Here is a 26,899-nt window from a genome sequence, read left to right on the forward strand (position 1 = left end):
TTATTTCTATCCGTCACAACTTCAAATGTCTCGATTACCAACCCTTCTTCTGCTCTCGACGCTTTTTCCATCTGTCTTTGGCTCCTTACTCTGCTGGCTGCTTTCAGTGTGAGAGTGTTTTATGAGGGTCCACATGAGGGGCTGCAGACTCCTCAGACTTCATTTGTTTTCTTGCCGATTGGATAGAGCCTCGTATATCACAACCCCCCCCACCACCACCACCACCAATGTCAAAAGCACCTGAGTGCAAAGAAGAGTATGCGTTTGCTGGTGTGCATGATGTCCACGGGATTGGTTCAGCCACGAGGGAAAAGCACAACAGGAAAACTTTAGCCGCATCCAAGCCGGTCCTGGAACTCACGACTCCTCCGTCCACCACTGGAAGCCCCTGTAACTTTTATTTTGTCTGCGCAGCCACCACATACAATGTTTAATTACCCAGGTTGGATTGGTGGTTGGATTTTCTCCCGAACTTGGCGAGTCATTCGACCCCATCAGCCTCAGCGATCACAGTGATTGATTGCCTTAAACTTTTGCAAAAACATTTAGCGTTCCCAGAGGATGGCTCCTTATAACGTTGTTGCTCGGTGAAAAATAAGTGGATCAACACAGGTCGCATGTATGCGCCGAAAAACCTCAACTTCTCAACTTGACCGGCTGCCATTTAGATTTCTTTGCGAGCAAGCAGACTTTTATTGAACTGGAAACCGAGGCTGACAGATTAAAAAACAACAAACAAGAAAACAATGGGCAGATAACCATGAAATTGGGGAGCTGTTCCCCATCAAAACGTTAAGCTGTTTTGGTCTTAGCAGTCTCTTAATTTTTTTTAATTTAGCCTCAATTTTGGGTGTGCCTCAGCCCTCTGCAACCCGCAGTTGGATTAAGTCGCATAGAACTGTGGTTCCCAAAGTCCTGGGGGCACTGTGAGAGAGTTACTTGTAATTTGGAATTACTATAATTATGTAGAGATACATATTTAGATGAAAATGTTATAAAAAAATTATTAAAAAAAAGATAAGAGTTTTGTTTCAAACCTATATCAAGCCAGTTTTTCTTGAAGTTGCTTTCCCATTGGAATGAGTCCTACCCAACCACCTTGTGTATGAGTGGTGAAACAGACTCCAACTGGATGTAAAATACATACATAAATACATCCAGCCTACTAATTACGCACAGACAAAAACACAACCTTTGAATAAATGTTGTCAACTCAGTGATTCAATTGTCAGCTATATTTTCAAGTTGTGAAACTACAAGTCCAGGAGTTAGTTATTTCAGCTGAGGTTTTAAGCAGCATCAGTATGTTCAGTCTGTTGGTTGTTTTTGTAATGAAACCAGACACACGTGCGAGCGGAGAAGTCCCAGGAGAATATTGACTGGGAGTCACGAGGCTCTGGAGGACGACATTGCTGTTCTCGTCGGAACCCCTTTCCTCTGGCCGTGGTGTGCGTGCACATATAGCAGCATTTCAGGAAAATCGCAATGATTGAAATTCTAATAGTGATAACCTCAGCATGAGTTAAAATGCTAAAACAAATCCCATTTGTTAGGTAGAGTGTGTGAAATACACTTCAATAAGTCCAAAAAGAAGGAGAAAATAAAAACTACAGAGAATGGACAAATACATTTTCAAGTTTTGTGCCAATGTGTTGCACCACATTGTTTCCCATCTTGAGTCTATTCTGCTAATTAGACACATCGACACATCTATTCAAACAGTCAAGACAATGAGCCACACATAAATTAGGGATGTGAATAAAGAACACATCCAGCCCAAACGGGCCCAGCGAAGCAGCAAATACACAACAGGACTTGGCGCCCTCATTGATTTTGGCACGCGGGGAGCCCACAAATTGATGCAGGGTTTTTGGCTGCGAGGGTTTTTACTGAAAATCTGCTCACATGAACGATGACAGAGGCACTTAGAAATGATCGAGGATCCTGCTGAATAAGTAATCCGGGGATTTGTCGCGCTGTATGATGTAGCGACGACTCTGAGAAAAGATCAAACCTGCAAAGAAATAAAATACAAAAACACTGCGGCCAAATTGAAATTCAAGTGGTGCCAAAGCATGAAAAAAACTTGTTCGGGTTCTTTTTCCTCCACTTCCTGTAAAAGATTTGAGCGCCGATGCTTAGTGAAACTATAACTGTGAATGTTTGATCTAAGTGAGGTGGGGAGCGTCAGAACAGCGGCGGAACACGACGGGGGTAGAAGTGTGCAGAAGGAGTGCAGAAGGAGTGTATGGACTTTTTGAAGAGGGGTTGTGTGAGGTCAGAGACGGAGCTGCAGCAGCCAACACTTTCAGATTGCCAGGGGGTCGACATGGGAGAACTCAGTGAAGCACGCAATTGTGATCCGTCATCCAGTTTGATAAAGTTCTTTTCATGTGTTGTCGCTGTTGTGTGTTACTTTTGTATTTGAGTTCCGGCTTTTTGTGTGTCGTTTTTTTGTATTTGTAGTGCTTTTGTATTTTTCTTGTGCGCCCCCTGTTTGTGTGACGACTTTATATTGGTGTTTTATGCATTTTTTGTTGTTGTTGTTGCGCCTGTATTTGTCTTACAACATTTGGGTTGCAGCTTTTGATTTTGTGTCACAACTTTTACATTTATGTTGTTGCTTTTTTTTAAATTTGTTTTGTCCTTTCCATATTTGTCTCTATGTTTGTGCCGCTGCTTTTATATATCTTTTATGTATTTGTGTATGTGGCTTCATGCTTGTCTTTGAAGATTTCTTTTTGTTTGTGTCTCTGTACCATACCCGTACAACATACGCATTATGCAACATTATTAGAATTTAAACTTCTTTATCCGTTTTTATTACACAAATTATTTAACCGGCAGTTTGTTGCATTTTTAATGTTACTCATATTAAATCTTTTCCTTCATTTGACTCATCGGCTTCAGAGTAGCCCATTTATGAGATTTAAACACTAAATTTGAGAAGAAAATTACTTAAAACTCATGAAATTACCTGTCCATGCAGCAAGTGACCTTTTAGATTTAAAATCTTGGTCGTACCAAATAAGTTGCAATATATCACGTTGAATTCCTTACTCACGAGCTGATTCAGTCCAGACGTTGCTGTTGGAAGGATCCAGTCTGACTGTACTCCTCAGTCAGTAAACACTGTCGACAGCACTGAGGGAGGTTCAGGGACGCCACTGAAATTTCACATTTGTGGCCACATTGGAAGCCAGCAGCAGCAGCGGCCTGTCGGCTGTGGCGTCAGCAAATATTCCCTGATGCTGACGAGTCAGCACAGCCGAAGGTCCCGGTGCTGGACTCCTCACCTGCAGTTTCCAGGTCGTTGTAGGAACCCGACCTACACCGCACTGAGAGGGAGAACCTGTTAGCGGGTATTGCCTCTGTACCTCGAGCGGAGCTAATAGGGAAATGGAAACCAACTCTATACATACATAAACAGTAGCTGGTATGCTTTTATTGAAAGCTGTGGCATCTCATTGACCCTTAAAGAGCTCTTCTAAATTCCACGTTAAACACCGTGGCCATTATCTCCTCACGGGAAACATATTCGATGCTTCACTTTGACGGATCACTCCTTGATCCTTTTATTTGCTGACCGAAGGCGACAGAACAAGGTCAGTGCTATATTTACATCCAGTGTCTGGAGGGGCAAACACTTAACGGCGGGGATTACAGCACAGTCAACTATTTTAGATAGCGGCATGATGGGACGGGGGTCAGCAAGGGGGACAGGAGGCAAAGGACAGGTGGAGCATGGGAGCCAGAAATCAGGACGACAACAGGAGGGAAATCAACTGGTCGCTCCAGTAAGGGACTGTGTCGAAATTATTTAGATGAGATGGTTTGCAAAGAGGTAAACATGAAAAAAAAAAAGGTAGATTTTCTTTCTTATAATTATTACATATGAGTTATAAAGTTTCAAAACTCTTTTAGAGTTGAAAACCTTTTACTGCTTTAAACTCAATGTCGGAATGTCCTTACTGCACGGTTTCCACACTGAGGCCCCTGTCTCAACAACGATTTAGCTTTTCTCGTGTTTAGAAAAATTTCACATTTTCAAAATGACATCTCTTTACATAGAAACAGCAGAAATGCTGAAAACTAAGTAGTTACCATGGGAGGCCACTAGTGGGTGCTGTCGGTTGTTTTTTGTAATGAAACCATACATGTGCACGGAGAACAATTTGGGAGTGACTGGGAGTCGTGACTATTGTTGTTTTTGTTCAACCCACATGTAGACAAGAAGTATTTACTGTACTGCAGCTGTGGTGTATTTGCGCAATAGCAGCGTCCTTTTCAGAAACTGCATTTTCCTTCATCTATGAGAAGACTGGGTCAGAGAGTTTTGAAAAAAGTTTATTTTTCCCCAAGTTTCACCCAAATGGAGATGGAGCGTTTTCCATAAGTTCCATCTGGGAAACTGTTTTCAATGAGTTGCTTTTTCAATGGCTCAATAAATTATGGATTTCTTTCGTGAAAAGACAACCTAAATAATCATCAGGATGTGATAAGAAATCTAAAGAAGCTTATCGGTCAGCACCAACCCAGTTAGCGTTCTATCTTAAAACCCCTTTGTGCCACAAGGTGTTGCAGTGAGTCACACTCAGAACTGAAGCTGAAGAGTTAAACCTGACCAACGACTGGAAATTTGAGGGCTCATTTGACAATCAACAACTAAATGTGCAAGCTCTTGGGAACAACGCCTCATTACTGCCACCTGGTGAACAACAAGGGTATTACTTCAGTCTAACCAATAAACAGTTATCTACTTTTTCTTGGGTTTTGCGGGATAGTGTTGGCTCACTCTGTGGAGTCGCTTGTCTTCCATTCCTGTTCCAATTTGATCAATTTCCACCTCACCATGTGTCCAAGTGTATTTGGGCAAACTGAACCTCAAATGGCTCCCAATGATGAGTCAGCACTTTGGGTGGTAGCCATCACCATTAGTGAGTCTATGAATGGGTGAGATTGCTGAAATGATAAAACATGTTATATTTACCAATGTGGGCTGATTTCTAATGCAGCACTTTGTCCTGTTCTATACCTTTATTGACAAGCATATTTATATATTTTTTCCAAGTACTGTGACTTTGTCTTTTACTTACGTGCTTTGAGGATAAGCAGCATGGTTTTGACAGCAACCGTAGCTGATTAATGATTAATGTGTGCATGTATGTTTACTGGCACTTTACACCTCACGGTAGCACACATTAATCTGCATTATTTGATATTTTACCAAGCTTTCTTTCTGTCGGGCGAATGGAGAAAACACAAGAGCCACAACTACTCCATTAAGACTGCGTTTCAACAAAAACGGAAAACGCTTGTTGCGTTTGGGGACCTGACTACACAACAACAGTGCTCGCAACCACTGAAAATGCAATGTTTGAAAACTCTCCGAAGGTGGAACATTTTGAAAACTAAACGATCTCACTCCATCTCCATGGAATTGGATTATTACGCAACTTTTTGAAAATGCTTCATCTCTAAGGAAAGGGGGAAATGCAATTGTTCTGAAGCATGTGCGCACCACGACTGAAGAAAATAGTTCTCCTGCACATGCATGACTAGATGGACAACAATGGCGGCCTCCAGAGCGTCATGACTCCATATTCTCCTGGGACTCGATAGTTTATAGTTGAGTCGCTTGTAACGGCGTGTTTGTTTACTGAAATATTGCAGTTGATGTTTGTTGAAGCTCGTTATCTGTCCTTAACTTTAGATACAAGCTTTCCTCCATTTCAACTGGGTATCTCAACCAACGTTTTTAAAAAGGATTTCATCCGTGATCGCTGACTTGTCGCTGACTTATCTGGCATGTATCTACGTAGAGATTTTTGAATGTTACATGGTAACATGAGGCTTGTGGCGTTATAAAAAAGTAAATGAGAAACGGTATAGTAAAGCGTTGGAATGTCAATAACCTTTCATGCAGGGCTGTTTTACGTGGCTTGAAGGAAGCCAGTTAACATCTTGGTGCTATAACACACAATGACCCTTACAAAGCCATGTCCGCAAAGAAATACTCGCCTTAGTTTGCTGAAAGAAAACTTTACTTGCTGGCGCGGAGCCCGAGCCTTAAAAACATCGTTGTGTTGTTAAGTGGATGCTCATCCTCACTGTTTGAATTGTTCTTTTTTCACATAGAATAGAGGAAAGGGGTCGTGACGAGTTTCCATCATGTAAATGTTTTCAGACGTTGGCCCAGACGCTTCACAAGCACCAAAGCCCACAATTTGTTTGATCTCTTCAATCTCCCAGAAAACATGTGGTTGTATGTTCAGCACAGCACAACCCTGCAGGTCGATGTGGATCAATCAGGGTGAAAGAAGTCCTGGAAATTTGTGCGAAAAACAATTGGTGGCTTAGATTTTGGATAATTAAGCAATAAACCCTAAATCTAATGTCTAAAGTGCACAATCCATAATCCAAGTGTATTTGGATTTGCATTTTGCGCTCATCTTCCAGGATGGAGGAAAACAGATTAAAACGCTGTGCGTCCCGGACAGAACAGAACAAGACGGGCGGTTTTGGAGGAGCTCGCCAAGTCAATGGATGGCGTAAAAGGCCTCCGTGAAACAGGTGCCTCAGACCTTCACAATCATCTCGTGGGGCTAGATGTTACTGCTCGTGGGCCAGTTGCCGACCACTGCTTGAGGGTTAAAGTAGTAGGGAACCACCTTACCACTGAGATTGGTGTTTACATCCTGGCGTTCTAAACAATCGACTGGCAATGCAAGACAATATACAGAAACTATACACTGTGCAATTTAGGCCATCTCAGATAAAAGAATAAGAAAATCATCTGTCTTAAACTCTGTTGTAAAATGAGGCCGGTTCACACAGCCATCGTCAACAACCTGAAATTAAATTCTCACTGCGCTGCTGCTGCTCCGAGCTCCAGGTGAAAACAACCAACAGAAAAGCAACGGTGTGAGAGATCGGCAATTCTTCGATCCCGAGCAGGCGAGCACAAATTCCATCTTTTTCCATAGTTTTTGCTCGGCTCATAAATTCTACTGGAACAACTGCTCCTTTCTGTTTGCCGTCGTTTGTTTTTTTGAAGGACTTGGCGTGCACATAGATGACGTACTGGAAAACGTTATTCTTGTGTACTGAAGCACATCGCAGCGGTTGATAGTAGAGAGCGACATCATGAAATCAAATTTCTTGTCCCACCAAGTTAATATAATCCAGTTTGCACAGTGTGGCGGTGAATTCAGATTTTGTTACATTCTACAATTCCTACAATGATGTGATTTCTCAGTGAAACAAGAGGAAATGTTGGTTTTGTGCATTTTAAATCCCTAAATCTTTAAACCGGTCAAGCATAAAATTTGTATGCTGAACACTCTACATATACTTTGTACCATGTTGGGTGAGACAGAAAGAAAGAAATGAAGCGGTAGAATCAGATTATGCTTGCAGGCCGCTCTGTGAGCATACATCCAGACCTGCTATTGATTGTATCAGCTTTTTATGTCCCTGATTTATTGCACTAGATTAGCCCCCTGTAGAGTGTGGATCCCTCAGCAAACAGCCACACACAAACACATGTACGTCGATGTCGGTATACAGTGAGGGCTGGTCTCTTTGTTCCTATGGTTACTGGCTTTAAAGGTCTTGGCATCGTTACTCTGCACGCTGTCAGTCGGAGGTTGATTTTCTGTGTTTGGACAGGGAGATGGAGACTCCCGAGACAGGGGGCGGAGAAAGGGAAAGCACGGGAGTGGGGGGTGAAGAAGCAGTAAAATGTGATTTACTGCAGGCTCAGCGGTGGGTGAAAAGGATTCGCCGGAGTCCAGCGAAAGGAAACAGGGAGCACTTCGTCTCAGGATGAGCTAAATAATGCATCCTCCTCATTTAGAGTCTTCCCGGTCTCACATACATGATCAAATGTTCTGCTGAGGGATGAAGGTATCAGGTCTTCACCCCGCCCGGCCTCGGGGAGGCCATTACTACTGAATGCTGCAGATCCCGATTGAATACCTTTCTACAATAAATAATGCAACTGTTTTAAAATGATTTTGAGATAAAAAATATATAAAAAAAAAAAAATAACCAAAAGATTCACAATCCTGGTCCGGTGCCAGTTATGGGATATCTCAAGTAGCACTCAGGGACAGTTTGCTATGAGAGAACTCACTTCCTTTTCAAGGGCGACCTTTTTCCGTCATCGCAGCAGGAAATGCAGACGTGTAACTAATAACATTAATATTGCTTGTACTCGTGTGAGCCAACTCCGGTGTCCTGCTGTGGTGCAGAGGGGCGAAAAAAGGGGCAGAGAGAGATCGTTAATGTTATTAGTTACCCCCGGCGCTTGTCCTCCATTGACAAGTCAGTAAGTCTGCCTTGAAATAGGACTCAGGTTTGCCCTTTTACACAGCTCACACAACTCACGGGGACAATTATGGAACCTGAAGAGTTGGGCAGCTGCCGTCTATTCATACGCTAGAATTACTAGCTCGCAGCTGTATATTGTACCTCTGCGTACCAGCAGGCAAGACTCCTCACGTCATCCACAAACAGTTTTCGTCATAAATCAATGTAAACCGAACAGACACCGACAAAAGTCAAACTACCCTCAAGCTTGAATTAGCACAGGGCAAAATAAAGTGACCTTACCTGCCACAAAGCAACCGACAAAACAAAACGACATAAAAAGTCAATTAATGATGTTAAAAAAAAAAAAACTAATGGAAAAGTTATTGAAATTTTCAGAATCTTTAGCTGGCATCCACAGCTAAAGATGCATTTGATTATTTCTCACCAGTGTGCCCCATCGATGCCCATCTCCACCACCTTTCCGAAGTGTCCTTGAGCAAGACGCTGAACCCCAAATTGCTTTGAGAGGTACCGGTTAGAGTCAATTTGGAGAATTAAGCAGCACCAATCTGGAAATCTTAAACACAAGGCGTAGCACTCGAAGGAACCCTGGATGATGAGTGATGAGTGCTTTGTGTCTCTATTGTCGCAGCATTTTATCTGTATTTTACAGATCTGTACCTCGTTTCTCAGACCTGTAACATTTTTAAATATTCCCAACTGTGTTTTATTTTTTTATTTATCGTTTTCTTTGCTAGAAAGTGACTCACTCTGAATATATACAGCCATTTTATTATGTTTAAGCTGCTTGTTTAGCAGGCCCAGAAGGGAAAATGAAAAGACGTTGTGTAATATCACTCAGCATTGTGCTTCTACTTTGCAGCCGGGTTAGAAGAGTGAACATTACCAATGTTTACTGCTGGGGGAATGCTACTTCTACCCAATCAATCAATTTCAGTTGTTTTAAAAGCCATATCACTCATTTTACAAGGTCAGCTCTCATCCCGGGACACCGGCCTGCACCTGAAAAAACTGATGGCTCCGCAGTTCCATTTACTGCTGTTATGAGGCTCAATAATAATTCACATTGATTGACAGTGCCGCAGCGTGATTCTTCACGGTTCGCCTCGCAAATTCCGCTAACAGATGAGAGAGGCAGGAAGAGACAGCAGCAACCTGTTAAAAGCGCACGATTTTTCTGTCACGGAGCACGGATTTGTGTTGGGGAAACATACAAACGTCGCGATTCTTAGAAGGAAAAGACTCGGCTCAATCCAGGAGACAGTTATTAAATAGAAGTTAGCACAGGGACGACTTTTGTTAATGCCTCCGTGGTGCTTGTGTAAGTGTTTTATTGGCCCTCTTGACGAGGATGGCAAATCGTGTGCAGATGCCAGACACTTTAGTCCAGGGTCAGGGGATAAGTATTTACAAGCATGTGTGCAGCTGAGGACTCGGGGACCATAAACGCACACCTCTATTCCTCACTGACACAGAAATTCCATCTATTTTCTCATCTTCTCGCCAAATCTTTTCTTGCCCCGTCTGTCCCTCCTGCGCGGTGGACGGCAGAACGAATTAAGGAGCTCACCTATAGTTCTGTTAAAATGTATACCAGCCTCTCACCGTTTCTATCTTTTCCTCTCCTTGTGCCCTTATCAGCCCTCATTTTTTGCCTTCAGACGATAGAAATCCTCCCAGCGGCAGACGGGTACACTTCCTGAAGCGCTCAAGGGCGTGTAGGCACATTTCATATAGCTGGGTGAGAAGAGGAGCTTAAAGTGCGTCTGAAATGGTGAGCAATCAGTCTAAACGCCGTCCCTCCAAGCCTTCGGATCAGACGTCTGGCAGGTTTTTCCCTCTGCCGTTGCAGTGCCCGATGCTGTGACATTGCATTGAGGTTCAGTAGTTTAAAGCAGAACTTAAAACTGGCAAAGGTGGATGATTGGCCAGGCTGAGGGCACAACAGTTTCTGGATCAAACGATCGGTGTGCACTTGATATCAAAGTAGAATGTCAGTGATACTAGACCTTAGGCCTCGTTCACACTACGTGTGTGTGACTTGTTGTCTCATAATCCAACAGATGCTTCTGCTGCATCAAAAACCGAGTCATAAATTACAACTAGAAACCAAACGTATAATCACACGTGGTGGGGGGGGGGGGGGGGGGAGGACTGAGTAAAGCATATGTGAAGTGTCAGGATGTGGAAAAATCCAGTTTGTGAGAAGTGCAGCTCCTGTCAAAAACGAGGTAAAGCGCTCGGGGCTCCGAAATTCGAAAAGCCACCTCTTGCTGTCACCGGGCTGAGTGTATTTATCGTCACTTTCTGACGGCTTACTTTGCTAAACACCACACAGAAGTCGCAGTTCGTCTTCAAATTGAATTAAGTTGCTCGACAGCAAGGTTTCTCTGTATTTTGCTGCATCCATTTGTGTCATCTACATTTGCAAACCTATTACCAAAATGGAGCCACACACTATGATGGTCCCCCCGCCATGCCTGACGTTAGAGTTTATGTGTTTGTGGCGATAGCTAAAACAAGAGACTCTCCCAGTTTGCATTGGATTTTCTAAACACACCTTTGGACAAGATGTAAGGCAGACTTAAGCAGATTTTTGAGTTGGAACATTTTCCAAAAGTTGTGTTTCCAGGGAGAAGTGTTTTTTTTTTTTTTAAAAAACATTTTCAAAAACTTTCATTTTCAGTGGCTCCGAGCACCATTGTCATGAAAACAGGACTTTAATTAGTTAATTAATTAATTAGTTACTCATTACTGAGTACTCATTCATCAATTAATATCTATTGGTAGGGCAATATCCCATAACAAAGTTTAACATTTCAACTGCTGTGGTTTTTCAACTTCAAAGTAGTCCCAAGATGTGCTTCTTCCTATTTCACATGAGGGGCCTGACTAAAACTCTGTGAGAGAAACAGAACAACGTGCTGCAAAAACTGCTCGTAATCAAGATAAAGTGGGTGAAAAGGAACGTGGAGGGAACACATGTACGTGCATCAAATCATCAATGAAGCCCATGTTTCATCATAGTGAGATCTCTCCAAATGAGGGTTGTAGCATTAACAGGAGCCCTGTAAAGATAAGGGGGCACTCGATCAATCCCGGTCCCTATATAACGCAGCCGAGGAGGGCGAGTCAAGGTGCGTATCGATCACAGCTCGTATGTTCCCAGACAATGCGGCCAGTAGCTATTACAGGCAAAGCATCCTGTCACTTGTGACGAGGGAAGAACAGCCATTTCCAATTCCCAAAATGAGCCCAGCCAATGTAATCAGCTTTCAGATATATGACTGGAAGATCGATGCGGCTTCTCAGCAACACGGGGCAAAAAAAGGAAGGAATAAGCGTGCGCTTTTCCCGAACAACCTTCTCAGAGGTGACCTCTGCTCCACTCTGCCAAACCGCGACGACCCTCGGACCAACTGCACCCGGCAGCTGACGTGGAGAGAGAAAGAAAAACGGGGGCCATCAGACGATAACCGAGTTAATGAGTCGTCTATCAATATCTCTATAACGTGCTGTGGCACAGCCTGTGACAGATGAGGATGGCTTTAAAGTGTGGCCGCCGTGCCTGGCTCCAGACGCAGGATTAAAGCAATTCTAATTAAAGATGGATCATGTCTAGGCTGTGAGGGAACGACTGCTACATGGGAGGCTCTAATAGCGGTCAAGGCATCACTTGTTTGATCATTCATGGAGTTTATGGTGTGAAATTTATGAGTAGAGCCATGAAGATACTATGAACAAATAAGAGATTTTACAGCCTGGATGATGTATGCCACCACACAAACACTTCCTTTGACACATTAGTGTGACGAATTTAGCTCAGAAGCTACTTTGCCTTTTAGAAAAATGCTAAAACCCAACGTAAACACCGCGACATTGACGATTGTTGACAACGTCATGATACAACACATTTCAGATTAGATTTTGTCACCCATACTGTAAACCAGAGGCCAACATTTACGAGCAAAATGGATGTTTTTGTCACTTTCAACCACATAAAACACACGTTTACTGTTTAACGTGAAGATAACACAGCTCACTAGGATGTAGATATATATCATAAATATAAAAACTGTCTCATGTTGCATTGAGATTTTATAAGAAGAATTAAAAGAAAAAAAAATTTGGATTTTTGACCGTTCTTAGAAGTCAACCCAAGACGACCCAAAAACACCTGGAATCAGGCTGTGGAAGGGAAACTCAATATCCTCAAAACCCTGCCCTACAAGCCTGACGACATTGATCGGCATGACTGAGGCATGTTGATTCAACTAAGAGACACACAATAAGTCATTTCCATTGAATTGGTTGCAAATCCTCTAAATCCTTGCACGAGAAGATCATAATTTGTGGTCCAGTAGTGAGAAAGACATTTTTGTGGCCCCTTTACCGATTAGAGTTGCCCAATAATGGACTATAGGTATGAGGTTCTCACCCCCATCCCGTTTTTCTCTTTGACCTTCAGATTCTTTGTTATTTCTCCTCAACAGCTCCACGGGCACTAGAGGATTCCCCGCAGGTAGCGAAAACAAGGCTCTCGCCCATAAAAAAAACGCTAAAAGACGGCACTTTAAAGGCTCTGAATAATGTATAGGGGTATGCACATCAGTGGCTTTTCAGCTGTTTGTTTACTTTTACGCATGAATTATTCACTTTTTTTTTTCCTGCTCTGGCTAAACCGTCACCAAGAAATATGACTTTACAATCTGTTGCATGAGGAAAAATTGCTTGACGAATTTCCTTCTCTCGTCTGGGAGGGAAAGGGTAAACATTAAGTGCTGCCATTGTAACAATGGAAATTCAAGATAGATTGTGGCGCTTTCAGTACAAGCTACATATAGGATCACGGACATAGGATAATGTATGACACCGTGCGTGTGACCGTGTTTAACAGCTGAAGCCATGGCGAGTCGGCTCTCGGGTTGTATTGTGCAGACAGGCGTGCCAGAGAAGTTGCCCCAAGCGAACAGACAATGGGAATGCAATTGGACCCATGTCCACGTCCCCTCTTATCTTTGTTAATTTCCTGGGACGCATTAGCGCTACATTCAGGACGATCTCCGATCTGAGCGTATGGGGACGTATGGAATAATTAAGCATGTCGAGGAGGAGATTCCATACGCCCTTTCTGCTGTGGTGCATATTAAACCTCTGCCCTGTTTAACAAGGCTATGTGGTACGTGTTTTCCATGCGAAAAAAAAAAAGAAAAATCCCCCCAGCTCCAGCCGTTTCCTCTTTTTATTATTGTTGCAATTATTTTTTTTCCGTCTTGTGACTGCCTCTTCTCGAAGCCCAATAACGCGATGCTATCGACGCACATTAGCAGCTGGGGCACCGGCCCGCAGGCTGCCAGGCGGCTGTCACCGCGAGGAACTTTTTATGGAGGGAAACCGCTCGGCGGCACTTCGGAATTGGAAAACGTAGCAGGCGGCGGCGGCGACGACGACGTCAGGGGGCCCTTTGACAAAAAACTTCAGTTCGGAGCAATTAAAAATCAGCATGGAGAGCAATAAAGAAAAAGAAAGATGTAAGATTTGGAAGGATTTTAAGAGACGGGTTTTCCAGTGGCTCATATTTTACAAAAAGGATTTTCCAGTCTCCTTTGTAGGCACCTTTCTTCAGTAGTCAAGAATGTGAGTCAGCCTTTAGGCGCAACCATCCAATGATTAGCTGATGTGTGAAATGTGTGGAACAGATAAGCCTCTGTCTGGTTTTTATACATTTGTATCCGTCAGCTAAACACTCTTCATAGAGATAACAGTGTGTTTTTTTTTGTTTTTTTTAGACAGAGCCCATTCCATCATTGCTTTATGCTAAAATAATGTGCCGATATCCTTGCTGCTGACTCCCCAGGTCACTTCATTGCAGAGTATTCTCTTGCAGTAGTAGATGAGGCAATTTTCCAACTGGAGAGCAAGCTCAGTGTGTAAAACCACGCTGTTTCCCCACAGCAGCTAAAAGTTTCTGAATGTTGTCGTAATTAAAAGATCATACTGTTTGTTGTCAGCGGCGCGTTAAAAAGTGCCACCCTTGTTGGTGTAAATCAAAGCCCATTAGGCGAGGCTGTGATTGCTGAGTGGAGGCACGGCGTTAAGGAGTGACCTTCAGACTGACAAGCTGCTCACAGCAGGATCTCTCTGCAGCATATTGAGGCCCTGTTTACCCAACAAAGTGAGAATGCATCGGTTCTGTCTTTTTGGTTTCAGAAAGGTTCCGTGTTTACACAGCAGCGTTTTTGAAATGATGTCTGTTTCCATGGAAACAGCAGAAAATGATGTAGTTTGCATGTCAGGCCACAAGTTGGAGCTGTTCTATATTTTTGTGACGAAACCACACACACATATGTACACAGAGAAAAAATACGACATGAACTTGGACATTCATATGGACAGATGAGCAAGTTGGATTGTTATTACGGTGACTCCCAGCTATAAAACTACCAAGTCCCAGGAGAATATGGACTGGGAGTCATGACACTCTCAAGAGACACTGTGCATGTGTGCAAAAAAAGTATTTTACTACTGATGTGGTGCACATGTGCAGTAGCAGCGTTTCGAGATAAAGCGTTTCCCTCCGTCTCCACGGAGCCAGAGTCGTAGCATTTCTAAAACGTTCTGTTTCCTCCCATTTTCATGGAGTCAAAGCATTTTTTTTTTAAAAGTTCCACCTTGGGAGCCGTTTTCGAAAAGTTGCGTTTTCAGTGACGAGATCACGAACAACCAAAACGCAGTGAACGTTTTCTATTGGAAACTGAAAAATTTCAAACATGTAAACATTAAGAAGCCAAACTTAGACACAAGCCTTCTCTCAAACTACAGGCCCATCTCCAACCTTCCTTTCCTGTCAAAGGTTCTGGAGAAAGTAGTCGCTAAACAACTCAATGATTTTCTGCACGAGAATAATCTGTTAGAGGACCTTCAGTCCGGCTTCAGAATGAACCACAGTACAGAGACTGCACTGCTAAAAGTTACTAATGACCTTCTAACGGCCTCAGATAGAGGTTTTCTATCGGTTTTAGTTCTTCTGGACCTTAGTGCCGCATTTGATACTGTCGATCATAATATACTTTTAAGGAGATTAGAAGATGCCGTCGGCATTAAAAACTTAGCCTTAAACTGGTTTAAATCATATTTATCTGACCGGTTTCAATTTGTTCAAGTAAATAACAAATCTTCAATGCATGAACGGGTCCTGTGTGGAGTACCACAAGGCTCCGTCCTCGGACCGATATTGTTTAATCTCTATATGTTGCCACTCGGAAATATAATTAGGAAACACAGCATTAACTTTCATTGTTATGCAGATGATACTCAGCTATATTTATCAATTAAAGCCAATCAGGCCGACCAACTTGTTAAACTAGAGTCCTGCCTCAGGGACGTTAAGTCCTGGATGTCTATCAACTTCTTAATGCTCAACACATCCAAGACTGAGGTTCTAATCCTAGGTCCTAAAAAGCTCAGGGATAACTTTTCAGACAGTCTGATTAGGTTAGATAATATTACCTTAACCTCTAACAGTGATATTAGGAACCTGGGTGTTATTTTTGATCAGGATCTGTCCTTTATTTCCCATGTTAAACATGTCTCCAGGACAGCCTTCTTCCATCTAAGGAATATTGCAAAAATTAGAAACTTCTTGTCCTTCAAAGATGCAGAAAAAATTATTCATGCCTTTGTGACTTCAAGATTAGATTATTGTAACTCCCTAATGTCAGGATGTCCAAACTCCTCTGTTAGGACCTTAGGACCTTACAGCTAGTGCAGAACGCTGCTGCACGTTTACTAACCAGAACTGGAAGAAGAGAGCACATCTCCCCAGTCTTAGCATCCTTACACTGGCTTCCAATTAAATCTAGAATAGAATTCAAGATCCTTCTGATCACATATAAAACTCTTCATCAGAAGGCTCCGTCCTATATCAAGAAACTTCTAGAAGTTTATCACCCTCCACGAGCCCTTCGCTCTGAGGATGCAGGACTGTTGGTAATCCCTAAAGTCCATAAAAGTAAAACAGGAGGCAGGAGTTTCAGCCATATGGCTCCTTTACTCTGGAATCAACTACCAGCCTCGGTCCGAAAGGCCGACACCATTAGTTTATTTAAGAGTAGACTAAAAACATTCCTATTTGATAAAGCTTATCCTTAGGAATAAAATAGGAATAAAATAGGACCACTAAGTTGAGCTGCTATAGGCCTAGACTGCTGAGGGGATTTTTTCTCTCCCGTTAAAGGGAGGAACTCTACATTTGGAGGTTCTGTTTCTTGTCTTTCTTTCTTTCTCTCTGTGTAACAACATTACTGGAGCCACCAGACACTGCCGCCGTCTTTTTTATCCCTGACAGGAGGAGAGCAGGATCCAGGGGATCAGACCCAAGACTCACAGAGTGGAGTTACGACGGTCCTACTACCCGACCCCACCACAGCACTGGGACCCCACCGCAACGGCACGGCCCTTAAACTCCAGACTGAGATTGGCTCATCATCAGACCAATGCTCATCATAGACTTTTCTTAGTATTTATACTTATCTGGCCTGTCTGCCACTCTCTCTCTCCCTCTTCTTTTCCTCTCTCTCCCTGTCCTATCCCATGTACTTCTCCCCCCAACCGGTCAAGGCGGATGGCCGTCCTTCCAGAGTCTAGGGTCCGCCCCACGGTTTCTTCCTGAAGAGGGAGTTCTTGAACTTCTCTCCATGCGAGGGAGTTTTTCCTGGCCACTGTTGCTTGTTACACCTGCTTGCTTTGGAAGGGTTTAGTTGGGTCCTGTTGTACTCTATCATTGTAAGAGCGCTTTGAGATGTTTGTTGATGTGATTTAGCGCTTTACAAATAAAATTGAATTGAATTGAATTGAATTAAACACGGCCTAAGACTATGCCCACCACAAAAGGACTGGTGTTGAAACTCTGCATGAACCAAATGTGTATCGCAAGACAGAACTTGTATGTTAGTAATCTTTAAATAAAAAATATATGTAATAATATTTATCAATGCAAAAAAAACAAAAAAACTAAATTAAACCATGATACAATAGGTTTTTGTTAATCTGTGCTCGAAGATTAGGCTAAATTAATTTTTTATGTGAAAATACAGTTTAAAGTGTTGGCCAGCACTGCAGTGCCACACAACATTGGAAAAAAATTACTTTTCAGTACAGCTCACACAGACTTCTGGGCCTGGTTAAATTGTGGGAATAAATTGGGGACAATGCTACGCGAGTTCAGGTGTGTGCAGGCACAAATATGGAGCCATATTCTTTGCGCCTGTGAAGTATGGCAGCCGCCACTCAACACATTGTATTCCAAGGCTGAGTGTAGTAACATATGACACACTGTTACTACTTTGTCTCAGTCGGTAGCCTGCACACACACACACAAGCGCACACACACACCATACAATAATCTCAGATAGTTTTTTCCAGATATTGGACTTCTCCTTTATTTCTTTCCCCATGCATTCTCTTATGGAAACAAAGGAAGTGATAATATTGTGAGACATGAAATTATTGTTTCTCTGTCAATCTGATGGGAATAAAAGGTAAACGTATGGTGAAGATAGCAGCCAACTCTATAAACTAAGGTTGGATCCACATAGCAGGAGTATTTATACACCAGATACCAGTACACACTGGTGTGTACTGGTGTGTGTGTGTGTGTGTGTGTGTGTGTGTGTCCCCTTCACCCTCTTCTGTCGTCACTCTGCTCTTCCCCCACCGTTCCCCTCTGCTGCACTGTCATTCATTCGTCCAGTTTCCTCTGCAAGGAACATTTGCAACCGAAATCTAAAGTCCCTGTATGAACATATGGGACAACTGCACAGACTGCGTGAATAATTACACACTGACTATTCTTTGTAGTGCAAGAGCTGGGACACCTGCAGAAAAACTCAGAAACAATCATGCAGATTCCTAACGAGATTCAGATTTAATGGCGCAACTTGAAGAAGATGTCAATTGTTAAGGGAAAGTTCAGAAATTTAAACCTGCCAGATATAAAACCCACATTGGACAAACGACCATGAACACAAACTCTGACAATAAGCTTCTTTGGGCTACTACAAAGTATAAGGTTTCATTCATAAGCTTTACAGCTTTCTTGAGGCACTAGAAAATTCCACAAGAAATAATAATCAAGGCAGCGGAGTGTGAAAGGCAAGCTGGAAAATCCACATGAGCGTCAATGTTAGGACTCCACATGCAGAATGAATTGCTCCATTATGAAGGTATCATACAAGCTTTTATGAGCAGAAACATTACCACAAGTGTTGACCAGGTGGAACCAGCTGCTCTTTATTTCTCTTTTGTCACACAAGTTGAACGTTAAACCCTTTTAGTAAGTGCAGGAAACGCATATTAAAGCTTAAATATGAACAGAACCACATAGAGTACGTCTTTTAAAAATGCTCCGACTCCATCTTCGTGGAAAGGGGAGAAAACACAACGTTTCTAGACACTGCAAATGTGAATGCGCACCATGACTGGAGTAAATAGTTCTTCTGCTCATGCACAAGTAACCGGACAATAACAATGTGGGCCTCGGGAGTGTCATGACTCCAAGTCCATATTTTCCTGGGACTTGGTGCTCGTCTTGCGTCTGCGGGTGAAGATTTCGCACCGTTTCGCAGTTGGTGTCTTTGACATGGCCTTTTTTAACTCGACTGTTGGCAGTTGGATAGGGTATTTCTAAGAAAAGTGTAGCATGGTGTCGGAGCTTCTCGGCTAGACCTCCATCTTGGTCACGCTTCTCCCCGGTAACCCTTCCTGGGATTTGGTCGTTTTAAAATAGGAAATAGGTTCTGTCCATAATAGCCCAGAGGTTGGCTCCAAGACAAAGAATTAGACATATTACTAAGTCTTGAATAATTAGAGCAATTATAGTTTTACCATTTCCAAAGACATGAGGAAGGATGGCCAACCTGTACTTACTAGATCTCAGATTTATGTTGACTCCCTGGTGGCCGCAGCAATTATGACAGAAACAAAGTTGAAAGACAAGAAAACAAAGTTTAAAGAATGTATATGAAAGCATGATTGAAAAAAAAAATGGACGTTGTTTAGTCGATGCAAATTGTCTAATCAATATTATACAAAGAGCACTTTCCCAAACCCAACTAAAAACCATCTGACTCTTACTATTCCCTTAAAGGTATGCAACGTACCTTAATCCACCAGAGTGAAGACTTGTGATGGCCTCAAGTGGCCTTAGTGATTTTGATGGAAACAATGTAGTAAAGCAGAATTACAAAGAGTAAAGACATTTAGAGTAAATTGGACATCAGGATGGGACTGAGACTATGATGGTCCAATCTGGCTCAAAGGATCACTTTGCAAAGTGTAGAGATTACGAAGAAGGTCATTCGTTTAGTGGTGATATCACTGTTTTAATGTGATTAACGGACAGAACATTTCACTGTCACCAAAGTGAGAAGATTCTCTACTGAAAACACAAATCATCACTGTTGGACGCGGTTCCCTTTGAAGGTACTACTGTAGAAAGATATTTAAATGAATGTTGATGGGTTTATGATGTACTCATTCCTCTTGACTATAAAACAAGGGGAAAATTTAGTTGTCCTAACTCAAAGGTTATTAAGATTTCATCTTACCAGTGCAGCCTACTCAAATCAGATTAGCTCGATGTGATACTCTGAGCTACACATGAAACATATAATCATATTATCGAGGAATAATAGTCACAAATAGGATTTTAGTAAAAGTAATAAAAAAAATTTTTTTCAGCATCCAGATTGAAAACACATTGACTCAAGAGGAATCCAGATCCTTCTGAGTATTCCATTCAATTGAATATTCATTGCACTTCACTCACATCCACACATAAATATCACCAGGCAGCAGCAGTCCCATATGGACATGTTTACACTGCATACCAGGAAGTCGAAATCCTAAACAGACATGTTTCCGGGGGGGTGGGCAGAAATAAATACCATCTGCTATCACAGAACCCATCACAACCAGACCTTCCTGTGATAGATAACCTGCTCTTAGAGCAGGAGGAAGATTGTTGTATTTTAGCAGTCTCAGTTATCCTAGAGTCACAAATGTTAGTCTTAAAGAGCTTATTCCTACCTCACAAGCTGCTGTTATGAGCTCGCAACGAGGCCGTGTGCGTGAGCATGAAGCTCTCGGTGCATTGCTGGCTGCTGGCAGACGGCGACCTCCGCGGCGAGCGCTGAAATCGACTCCGCCGGTTGAAGTAGTTGCCGGCCGACCACGACCGCTTGTGCTTCCTCAGGTACTCCTTGTAGTTCTTGGTGAGCAGCGTGTAGAGGAACGGGTTGATGCAGCTGTTGGAGTACGTCAGGCATGTGGTCAGGTAGTTGATGTTGCGCTTGGCTTTGGGCGAGAGCGACAGCAAGGGGTGGAACTGGCACAGCTGCCAGATCCAGAAAGGCAGGAAGCACGCCCAGAAGAGGAGCACAATGGTGAAGATCAAGTAGAGCACCTGGAGAAGGAAGACCACAGGCAGAAAGGCTGCATTAATGAGAAGCAGTTCACTTGGAGGAACACCTGGGGATACGTCCTGAGCATTCACATAGATCCCCAAGAAACTTGGCCCAACGCTTCTCGTCATCAGAGCTTCGGCATGTTGAGATCAGATTTATAGATTTGAGGAAGGAACACATAGTCTGGACTATTTAGGTTTGAGTTTTGTCAATATCCAGTTTGACCCAACTCGTCTCTTTTCCTCGTCTGTAGACCAGAAACTTAATGAAAACTGAGTGACTTCTGTTCCATTTATTGTCAAAAACTTGGATTATTCAAATGAGCAAAACCTCCTGCTTCCTTAAGGATTAAGTGTAGTTAATATTCCTGTTAAAATACACAACTCAGAGCATTTATTCCCCACAGATGGGTTCAAATTTCACCACTGTTGGGAGTAATGTTGAAACAAGAAAAGTCTCTAGGTGCATATTGGATTACTTTTCTGGTTAAGGAATTGGCTGGATGGAAAAATCCATGACTTTCAAACCACATTGATTTAAGAATTCTAATAATAAAAAAAAAAAACAGGTCAAGAGGGTTGTTAACTTTTTTAGTGCGATAAGTACAGGGCAATATGCTGAAGAATTTTTAGTGGTATTGACCCTCCCCGGGGTCTCCACATACCCAGTTCTGTTGAATTATTTCTTCTGCCAAGGGATGCAGTTTACATCCACTGCATACTAATTAAAGGTACTTTGCCAACAGACCACGCCAAACATGATATTCTCTCTTTTTTTCTTTTTTTTTAGATTGCATTTATTCATGCATCTTTGACACCACTTTATCCAGTTCAGGGTCACTGGAGCTGATGACAGGTGACTTGGATGAAGGCATGGTACACCTTGGACTGGTCACCAGTCCATCACAGGGAGTTGCATAAGATAAAAAATCCCTACATTACATTTAACCTATTCTAATCATATTTATGATTAGCTATACATAGCAGGAGCAACGCGTTGCCACGGAGAGCTGTCAACAGTGGTATTCAGACCTGCAAAGTTCCAATCCCAAATCTGTTTCTCTAATCTGTAGACCACCACAGAATGAAATGACATCTCTGTATTTGCAGTATGTGAGTAATCGTATGTTGGTTACATCTTGCATTCAACATAGAAAACGCACATAAGGGCAGACTCACACGGCTGATCTGACATCTGATGGAACCATTCAACACAAGCATATAAAGAACATTCATGTTTCCATGTATGTCGCAATAGAGACAATACAATTATTTCAATGCTAAAACCTATATTTTGTTACCATATGGTTACCATGTTACCATAATAACAAACCTGACTGGTGCAGCGTTTACAGCAAATCCATATCATGATAAAACGTGTTCTTTTTTTTTTTTCTTCTTTTTTTGAAGTGACAACCGCTACAAAGTTACAGTAAATAGATTTTACACTTTAGTGTGCAGACTCATATCCTCCACTCATATCTTTTTGCCAAAACTTGGTCTTATTAAATGTGACATAGTAGCAGAATGTGGTGGTATTACAGATCAGAACTGAATCTAACCTTTGGTGTTTGCTAAACCAAGTGCTACCATTTACTCTGGCAGGGAGCTGGTTTCAATCCCAGCTCACGTTGGGTGAAAATGCAGACCAACTAATTAGAGACACCATTTCGCCCAACGTGTATATTTTGGGATTGTTATAGACCAGGAATAGCAATGCATGTGCATGGAGAACATGGAAACTCCACTAAGAAAGCCTCCACAAGTTCCCCGTTGGGATATTGTAGCTGTGATATTGCCAAAACTAAAAATGAATGGAAGATTAGAATTTCAGATCTAAATTAATTGTTTCCAAGCGCTCTGTGTGTTCAGATGGAGCCCTACTGCATTAGATTGTGTTGACAACAGATTGTATTTCACCTCATTATTATACATTAACCTTGAGTATCTTGAAAGACATTCAGAAATGAAATGTATATAACTGGTGGCAAAAAGCCAGAAGCCACTGGTAAAAATACCAAAAATGACACGGTCAACAGGTGATCCACTTCTCGAAAGCAGCTTGTATTAACTGTGGATGAACATGTGATTAAAAGAAAAGAACAGAAAGATTACACCAGCGGTTACAATTGGAAGAGAAAGAGAACTATACAAATTCCAAAGCATATGTTACACATTTATCACAAGTCGTATCACAACTGGACAAATGTAGTTGTAGAGAGACTCATATTTCAAAAGCCAACTGTTACCACACAAACCTCACAAGCCCAGTTAAACAGCAATGATAGCGACACTGAGAGGATTATTCCTGTAGCAAGTAGAAGCACTTTTCATTGTTGGCCAGTCTACTCTCTCTTTTAGCTCTAGTCTTCCTCTAAAGCCCCCACAAAGAGCCCGTCAGGCAAGGTAAGGGAAGCATTTGCCGTGTAGTTAATAACACTGATAAGACAAAATGAATCTGTCTTTAGTCCTGCTATGAAGCAAATTGGAACCAGTTTGGTCTCAGCGTGTGCAGTGGGGGGACGGGGGAATCAGAAAAAGCCTGCAGCAGAGAGCAGCGACGACACAACGCTTACATTATCCCCAATAGCAGCTCTTTATCGGCGGCGATGACAGTGTTGTCGGGAAAGCCCGGTGAAAACAGCTGATACAGAAGCGGCCAAAAGAACATTACGGACCTGCTATTTACAGGATAAGACCCCTCCTTTTGCCCTGGTTGTGCTTACCTTCCTTTCTATTCATGAAGCTGGACCTGATGGCTGCAGCAGGTTTCAGCCCTGCCGAGATGCTGGCTGAGTGAAAAGTCATGAAAGTGACAGTGAACCAAACACTTCCCCCGACATATGTAAACAGCTTGTTGAATATTTTGTAATGTGTTGTATACCAAACTGCTGAGAAAAGAGGAAATTGTTTGCCAAATACTTGAAGAATTAGTTTAATACTGAGACTTCGTCATGTGAAATACCAACAGGTACTAAATGCACAATAACTGTGGTAACCGTAGAACAGAAAAAAAGCATTAAGCACGATATGAATAAAGTTTTGGTGAAACAACAAATTGTCTTTTGCATTGTTAATTCAGAAAAGTTTTGCATTTAGACATTAACATTTTGAAAATTGTGTCAAACGCCATACTTTTTTATTTTTTTTAAAATGTGTTTTGCACAATAAATGTTCTTAAAATGGCATTCTTGACTTTTTTGAAGTGTGCTTATTCTGTTGAAATATACCTGGTAGGTGAGTATGTCCACAAACAGTCATTATATACTGTATACAGAAGAAAAGAATATATCCCAATATATATCATGACTGCACATGCTTCAAATTATATCGCAGTATAGATTTCAGGTCATATCGCTCAGCCCGAGACTGTCGCCATATCTTTACCACAATCATCCCCCAATATTGATCAAATAGTTTTCTCAATAAATGGCTTCAGTGCTGTCAGTCAACGGTATTTTAGGTTTTTCCAACAGTGGAGGAGGGCACTGACGAATTATATTGAGGATTATAGCCAAGAAAAGTTGTTGGTTTTGGAATTGGGTTATCATAAGTGGCTGAGAAAACACAGAGTAATTCAGCCCATAAATTGTTGATGATGAGTGGCAAAACACAAAGAGCACCACAAGAGAGTGAGCTGCTGGGAACTGGAACCACATGTGATGAAAAATACTATCCTGTGATTCACTGACCTTTTGATTAGGTAGTTTCTTGGTCTGTTTGAAGGTCTCCGTCTGTGAAATCCAATAAGTGCGTGCCAGCTGGATGTAGAGATAGCCAATGATCAGTCCTGGAGCAACAATGCTAGTGCAAAACAGGAAAGAGATGTAAACCTTGTAGGAGGATGGCGACAAGGTCGGTTGACACATGGCCTTGTTGCCCACCGTCATGAGCTGAATCCTGACAATCATCGGCAAGGTGAGGATTAGTGAGGCCGCCCACACCAGCAGCGCGATAGCCTTCCGGTAGCTTTTTGACCGCTTGACGGTGTCGAGCGGCTTCAGCACGGCGAAGTAGCGCTCCGTGCTCATGATTGTCAGCGTGAAGATGCTCGCGTGCATGGTGAGGAAGTCCATGCTGATCAGGATCCGACACCCTGCGTCCCCAAAGTACCATCCCTTGAGGAAGTGCGTGCACACCACAAAGGGGATGGTGAGAAGGTAAAGCAGGTCCGCCAGGGCCAAGTTTATTATGTAAATATACATGGAGGCCGCCGTCCTCATGGAGTGGCACATGACCACCAGGGTGTAGATGTTCCCCAGGACTCCGACAAGGCACATGATGGAGAGGATGGTGCCGATGGTGAAGGTGGCGGCCATATCTTCATGGGAGCTCAGAGGTGGGTCGGTGGCGTTGGCGCCCCTTTCCACCAGGACTCCCACAGGCTCCATGGACACTGTAGTCATTTCTGGATGGGTGGGAACAGAAATGAATGAATGAAATTATGACATTCAAGAATAATCTCAATCCGAAACTTGGACAATTGTTTGAGTGAATAGATATTATACAAATGGAGACGCTACCCCGGCACATTCTGTTCTATTTATATTCCCCTTGTTGGAGTAAGTCATCAAAGATTGACTTAATGAGCTTGCTTTCAAAGCAAAGCTCCTTACAGCCGCCTTCTCGACTAGTCATTTGCAAAATCTGCATGTCACATTCTCAAGTACTTCAGACTGCCGAGATGGAATCCTAACCGTGACCAACTGAGGAGGATGAAATCCCTCATTATAGTCACATGCTTTAAGCACAGCATTGAAGAAAAAAAACGTTGAAACTTTTATTTTATTAGAAAGCAGCCGATGTATACTATATGCCTTTGTATAGGATTCACTCTGACAGTGTTATATACATGAATCTTCCTTAACCTACATTATTAATCTATTCAACCAAGAGATCTCACTTCTTTGTTTGGAACGTGCAGGATAGGAAAAAACAATAAAAGGTGTGAACGGTATCAAAACGTTTTTCCAAGTGACAGGAGTCTTCCTCTTTATCTGGACTAATGTGCAGCTGTCATAATTCAGACAGAACCCATTGATTCCTCCAACATGAGCTCACCATGCCTAAAACAGCACCGGTACCACAGTTGAAGTCTGTGTTGCTACGACATTTCTCTTCTCTCTCCCTAATATACCCATCTGGCATGCTATGATGACGCAATAAGCCCCTTTAGCACACACATTCAAATGCAATATTCTCGGATGAAATCCCACGTGTAATTTAGGTGAATTATGCCGATACTCACCTGGACTGCCTCCCCAGACAGAAAGCTTCAACACTCAGCTGCCGTCCCATCAGCCATGCCTTGTCCCACTTTGCTCCATCCAAATTTCTCACTTACTGGACAAATTTCACACTCCATAAAACTCTGGAGAGTCTTCAGAGGCACAGGTGGAACAAAAGAGAAAGAAAAGAAGAAAAAAAAACTCGACCCACCCAGAAGTCTTGAGAAGTGGAAAGAAAAAAAAACCCCAAGATGAATCATCCACTAGGAGAAAAAGCCTCTAATCAATGGCTTATCTCAAAACCAAAAGACAAACACAGTCCAAAGTGTCTGGATTAACGAAAGAGGTGAACTGACGGGAGCATGAAAAGTTCTCCCGCCTAGGTAAGCATCCAAACACTGAGTGTCAGCGTTGATATCGGCAGCTGACAAACTCAATTCAGGGGAGAGACCCGAAAGAGAAAAAAGAAAGGAAAAAAAAAAAAACATCAGTGAAAAGGATGATGAGAAGTGAGGATCACACTGAGCTACAGCTGTTACGGAGGATCCCCTCTGACTGAGAGAGAGTGCCAGAGGTAGAGAAGAGAGAGCAAGAGAGGGAGGAAGGCGCTGCTGGTGAGCCTGTCGCGCTCAGAAGCCCGAAATGGGAGGGAGGAGAAAACTGAGCTAGCGGGCAACAGAGAGGTATGCAGGAAATGTGCTCTCTCTCTCTCTCGCTCTCTCTCTCTCTCTCTCTCTCTCTCTCTCTCTCTCTCTCTGACTCAAGACACACCTACACAACAACCCTGCTGACACAAACCAATATTTGCAACAAATCAATCAGCAGGTAAAAGAAAAGACAACGCAGGCTATTTATTGAAATGGGCACTTAT

General features: G+C 42.5%; 1 protein-coding gene across 2 annotated transcripts in view; it reads right to left on the reverse strand.

The window, feature by feature from the left end:
- uts2r (urotensin 2 receptor) overlaps window positions 1–26,667 on the reverse strand; it is a 44,754-nt gene extending 18,087 nt beyond the window's left edge. Inside the window, exons 1-4 of one of the 2 annotated variants that reach the window (XM_080479961.1) lie at window positions 26,049–26,667; window positions 24,634–25,208; window positions 24,493–24,561; window positions 20,425–20,800 (exon numbers count right to left, since the gene is read on the reverse strand). In XM_080479961.1, coding sequence (XP_080336087.1) covers window positions 20,426–20,800; window positions 24,493–24,561; window positions 24,634–25,206 — 1,017 coding nt within the window. In that variant the 5' untranslated portion in view covers window positions 25,207–25,208; window positions 26,049–26,667 and the 3' untranslated portion in view covers window position 20,425. Of the gene's footprint in view, window positions 1–20,424; window positions 20,801–24,492; window positions 25,209–26,048 lie in introns of both variants that reach the window. The other variant, XM_080479960.1, reaches the window with a different exon arrangement.
- Window positions 26,668–26,899: the final 232 nt, after the last annotated feature.

The sequence above is a fragment of the Lipophrys pholis genome, assembly GCF_963383615.2.
Source record: "Lipophrys pholis genome assembly, chromosome: 1".
In the NCBI taxonomy this organism is placed as follows: Eukaryota; Metazoa; Chordata; class Actinopteri; order Blenniiformes; family Blenniidae; genus Lipophrys; species Lipophrys pholis.